Source organism: Phaethon lepturus, unplaced genomic scaffold, assembly GCF_000687285.1.
Source record: "Phaethon lepturus isolate BGI_N335 unplaced genomic scaffold, ASM68728v1 scaffold19139, whole genome shotgun sequence".
Lineage (NCBI taxonomy): Eukaryota > Metazoa > Chordata > Aves > Phaethontiformes > Phaethontidae > Phaethon > Phaethon lepturus.
This window is the reverse complement of record NW_010561458.1, coordinates 17,168-22,173: the sequence shown is the minus strand read 5'-3', so window position 1 is coordinate 22,173 and position 5,006 is coordinate 17,168. Positions and strand designations below refer to the sequence as shown.

At 43.8% G+C, this 5,006-nt stretch overlaps 1 protein-coding gene across 1 annotated transcript; it reads left to right on the top strand.

Moving 5' to 3' along the window:
- Positions 1-599: 599 nt before the first annotated feature.
- BASP1 (brain abundant, membrane attached signal protein 1) lies at positions 600-2,214 on the top strand. The gene has a single exon (XM_010294016.1). It carries the CDS (start codon positions 608-610, stop codon positions 1,340-1,342), a length of 735 nt encoding a protein of 244 aa, XP_010292318.1. The 5' UTR covers positions 600-607; the 3' UTR covers positions 1,343-2,214.
- Positions 2,215-5,006: the final 2,792 nt, after the last annotated feature.

The following is a 5,006-nucleotide window of genomic DNA, read 5'->3' as shown; positions in this document are numbered from 1 at the left end:
AGAGTGGAGGGGGTAGGTGCAGCCTTCTGCCTTAGGAGGAACATCAGCCTTCTCACTGGCTCTAGGCTCGCTTTGATCCTTCCAAGCCTTAATGCAAACCGTGTTCACAGCCTTTGCTAGTGTGGTAGCGGACTTTGTGTTAACCGGGGTGGATGCCACGATTGACAGTCAAATTCAGTTTATGCTCAACCCGAATGTAAATACGGCTGGTTTCTACTTCCACCCTTTATACCCCTTTCTCAGAACACAAGAGATCGTGATGTATGTTAGTCCTCCATCATCTTATTCCTCCCTCCCTCCCCCCTGAAGTGTAACCGGGGTTAGGGGGGTCCAGAGAAGATCTGTTCATGAGGGGATGTGGCAGAAGGGGGTTTGCTGACTGAAACACTGCAGGGCTGAGCGGGACGTAAGCTCAGCGGCAGCGGTTGCTCAGTGGCGTCGGTGCGTTCAGCTGATAACGTCTGACCAAACCTGTTGTAGTCTTCTTTTCAGGAGCCAGCACCAATTTTTTGCTTGTACATCAGTTAATCTGATTTTGAATCTCTTGGAGACAAATGCTGGGCTTTGGGTAACCACCTCCTTCTCTTTTCTGTTACAGAGCTCCAACATGGGAGGCAAACTGAGCAAGAAGAAGAAGGGGTACAGTGTCAATGATGAAAAAGCTAAAGACAAAGACAAGAAGGCTGAAGGAGCAGCAGCTGAGGAAGAGGAGACTCCAAAGGAGGCTGAGGATGCCCAGCAAACCACAGAGACCACAGAAGTGAAGGAGAACAACAAGGAGGAAAAGGGTGAAAAGGATACTCAGGTCGCTGCCAATAAGACGGAAGAAAAAGAAGGGGAGAAGGAGAAAACAGTGACCCAGGAAGAAACTCAGAAACCAGAAGCAGAGAAGTCGGAGTCTGTTGTCGATGCGAAAGTAGAGCCACAGAAGAACAACGAGCAGGCACCCAAGCAAGAGGAGCCGACTGCAGCCTCTGCTCCCGCTGCCAGTAGCGAAGCACCCAAAACTTCTGAGCCTAGCAACGATGCAAAAGCTTCCCAGCCTTCAGAAGCCACAGCTCCCAGTAAAGCAGATGACAAGAGCAAAGAGGAAGGGGAAGCCAAAAAGACTGAGGCTCCCGCAGCGCCTGCAGCCCAAGAACCTAAAAGTGAAGTGGCCCCAGCTTCAGACTCAAAACCTAGCAGCAGCGAGGCTGCGCCTTCTTCCAAGGAGACCGCGGCAGCAACAGCAGCACCTAGTTCCACTGCTAAGGCCTCGGACCCTGCAGCCCCACCAGAGGAAGCGAAACCTTCTGAAGTTCCAGCGACTAATTCGGATCAAACCGTAGCAGTGCAAGATTAAATTGGACAGCCTGTTGAAACAACCACTTAAAACAACCTGTGTCTTTTTTTTATTTTTTCAGCTATACTAACTCGTTTCAGATCTGAAATAACAAATATGTATTGCCCAGAAAGAAAAGGAGAAAAAAAAAAAAGAAAAAATGAAAAGGATGTCCCATCAAGTTGGGAGGGAGGGAGGGGGGAGAATCCAAATAGTATTTTTGTGGGGAAATATCTAATATACTTTCTGCCAACTTGACACAAGTCCTGGATTTTAAAAAAAAAAATAATTAAATGGATGTCTGAAAGTACAGCACATCTTTTGTATCTGAACTGCTGTAAATGCACTCCACCAATGTATCAAAATCTTCTTTTTGTTCTGTAATGGGGTTTGGGAGTGATGCGCATGATTCTGCCCACTGGGTTTGTGCCAAGGCAATCAGATCTTTATGAAAGCAGTATTTTCTGTGGTTTTTTTATTTACAGCCTTTCTTATTTTGATATTTTTTTTATGCAGTGGATGAATGCCAACTTTCAGACAAAACCCACTTAGCTGTCCACATATTTCTCAATGCCAATCCTCCAATTCTTCCTCTCCAAATATTTTTTGGGAGTAAAAAGCATTCTCATCCTACTTAGCCTACCTAGATCTCTCATGACGAGTTAATGCATGTCCGTGGTTGGGTGCACCTGTAGTTCTGTTTATTGGTCAGTGGAAATGAAAAAGTCTGCGTTCATTGCAGTTCCAGTTTCTCTTCCATTCTGTGTCACAGACACCAACACACACTCATTGGAAAACAAATGAAAAAACAAAATGTACAATGGATGCATTGAAATTATATGTAATTGTATAAATGGTGCAACAGTAATAAAAGTTAAATAATTTAAAAAATATAAAAGTGTAAAGACTGATTAAATCTTCACTTTTACTGCTTGGGAACCAGGTGAAGGAGATCCTTATGCCCAGAGAAGGAGTCTTACATCTGGGGCTGCTTACTCTCCTATTTATAGTGAAGTAGAGGTAAAGAAAGAACGACCAACCTCACCATCCTAGAAACATGCTCCCATAAACTCCAACTTCAACAGCCACAAGCATTCACAGGTGAGGTTGGAAGAAGTGGCAAATGAACAGCACATTTCATGTATGTTTTATCCCAGACAAAGTAGAAATGGCTTTTGCCTGCCTTAACATGTGCTCTTTTGCTTTTTTAAAGAGCCAGAGGCATGCTGACCGGGTTTTAACTGGGAGTGAGACAGTGGATTTGATAAGCTGATCTTTTAAAATGAGGCAATTAAATTTAATCCTAGTCCTATTAAAATATTTCCCGTGCTGACACACTGTTCTTTTCCCCATTGCCATTGTGCAGGAGACGAACTGCAGCTGCCACAAAAGGCCAATTCTGCGTATTTCAAATATGGGAAAACTTGTGCAGCTGAGCAGTTTACCCTAGCATAAACAACAATTTTCAATAGTTTTGCCCGTTTGCCCAATTTTTATTCAGCAGAACTGCTGAATAATTGGAGTTTCTGCTGAGTGGTGTCCTTGCTGTACACAGACAACGATTTCAGTGCAGAGCCGAGGATTCACAAAACTGGTTAAAGGAGCATGTTTGGTCTGCCCGTCAATAAGCTCTTAGGCTGAGACGAAGTGCTGGGAGAAGTGGGCAATGGTAAATAGAAACACAGCTTGTACACATACCAAAGGGATGAGTGGACCTGTATTTAGTAAATAAGGGAAGTGGTGTTTTAAAATGATAGAAATTATTTCACATACTCTCTCTCCATGCAGTGAGGGTGATTCACTCTACAGACTTCCATAATTCTTTTCCTTTATTTTATTCAGAAATACAAGGTTCTTATACGGTGCTAGCGATACTGATGTGCAGTTGTGCACCCTGGAAAGCTTACTGGAGCGGTCAGGAGTACTTCTATCGGGTTTAGATCAGGTCATTCACTTACCTGAATGTCGCACCACCATCAAGCTTTTGCATCCTTAACGCAACAGAGACAGTTTCATGCAGAACATGTCAAAGAAGTGGATTCTTTTGCACAGAGCAAGGTCAGCGAGGTACCCTGGCTTAAAAAGAAAGCAGGTGTTACTAGATTAACTAGCCGAAGTGCTGCAAGGGGCCAGGCATGCAACACGTTCGCAGTACTTTACCGAGCTTTGTGCATATATAGCTCTCACATCTTACAGTATCTTTGTGTGGCCAAGTCTGTGGCTTTCCTGCAAATCCGTAAGAGCCCTCTGCCATCGTTTCCCAGTGTAGATGCGTCCTGGAAGGGGAGAACTTCCGTCCACAACTCCCCCTTGAATTCTCGTGAGATGGGTCCAGGACTGAGAGGAGGAATGCAGGGATCCTGCAGTACTTCGTGCTGACGTAGTACTGAATCGACCCGAAGCCGACAGGACTAAATCTGTGCTCTGCCTTTGGGCTGGAAGTGGCTGCCCATGGATAATAGGTATGTATGTAACTTGTTTACTGGGGTGGTATGAGAATGAGCCTACGAACAATATCACACGTTGGCTGATATCACTCCCATTCACTTTCAATGTCAGTTGAGAAGCCGAGAGGCAGTGCGGCCAAAGACTGATGCACTTATTTAAGTGCTCAGTATTCTCAAAAATTAAAAAGGAAAGTTGGCATGTAATGTTTTTAATTCTTTTATTAATAGAGGGGGCTGCAAAATTAGCCTTGTCATAGTAGTTAAAATGCTTAGTGTGTAACTGATAGTGCCAAGGCATTCTGGCTTAGGGCATTGCTCCACACTGCTGCTATTCTGTACCTACACACTCAAGGAAAGAAGTCACCTCTGTTTAAAGAGCTTATGAACTTAGCATATATGGTTAATAGAAGTGTGAAGCACGTTGCTTGCCTGAAGTGGCATGAGAAGAGGTTAGAGCCTGGAGCCCTGCTTTTCTTCACGTCAGTGCAGTATCTCATCTCCAAGATCCTCTTTTCCTGAGTTATAATCACTCTTTAATAACAGTAAAAGTATGCTAAGGGTACAGAACTAAAAGGCATGTTAATGCTTTGAGCGTAAGCACATTGCAGATAACCTCAAAGGACCCAGCCCTTTTGTGGAAGCGTGCCAATGGAACAGAGAAATGCAACCCTGGGAAAGAACCTTTGCTATTGTTCAGAGCCCCTGCAGAGAGATGTTTGCAAGGTCTTCCTTGTTTTGCCTTGGAGACTGTCAAGAATCTGTTGCTCTCCCTTCGACAACAGGAAGGTCGGTGCCATTGGCTTTGCTCACGCTTTGCTCACACTTTGCTCGCACTTTCACAGCAAGGAGAAATGCAGCTGCTGTTAAATGTAGAGCAACTTAACCTTTCCCTAATTTTTTTTTGTACTGTACTACTTTTTTTCAAGTACTGTACTTGAAATTTACCTGCTGGGGCATTTTTAGAATGACAATTTGAGATGGAAAAATAACTAAAGTTATGTTAAAATATTCATAATGAAATAACTTCCTAGGAGCAATGCTTATGACTTGCCCTGAAGCTGGTTTCTGTACGCTTACTTACTTACGTGTCTGTACAGGATACACACTTCCATGAAGAAAAGAGTAAAATAAAGCATTATAGGATGTGCCGGTGTCTTATGTGACACCACTTCTAAGCATGTGACCTTGTGACTGCCTGTACCGAAAGAGTGAGTGACTTCCCAATTCCTGATTGTGCT

What these genes read in the sequence shown, in the direction of transcription:
- BASP1 (XM_010294016.1), top strand. Translation starts at nt 608, where the DNA reads ATGGGAGGCAAACTGAGCAAGAAGAAGAAGGGGTACAGTGTCAATGAT.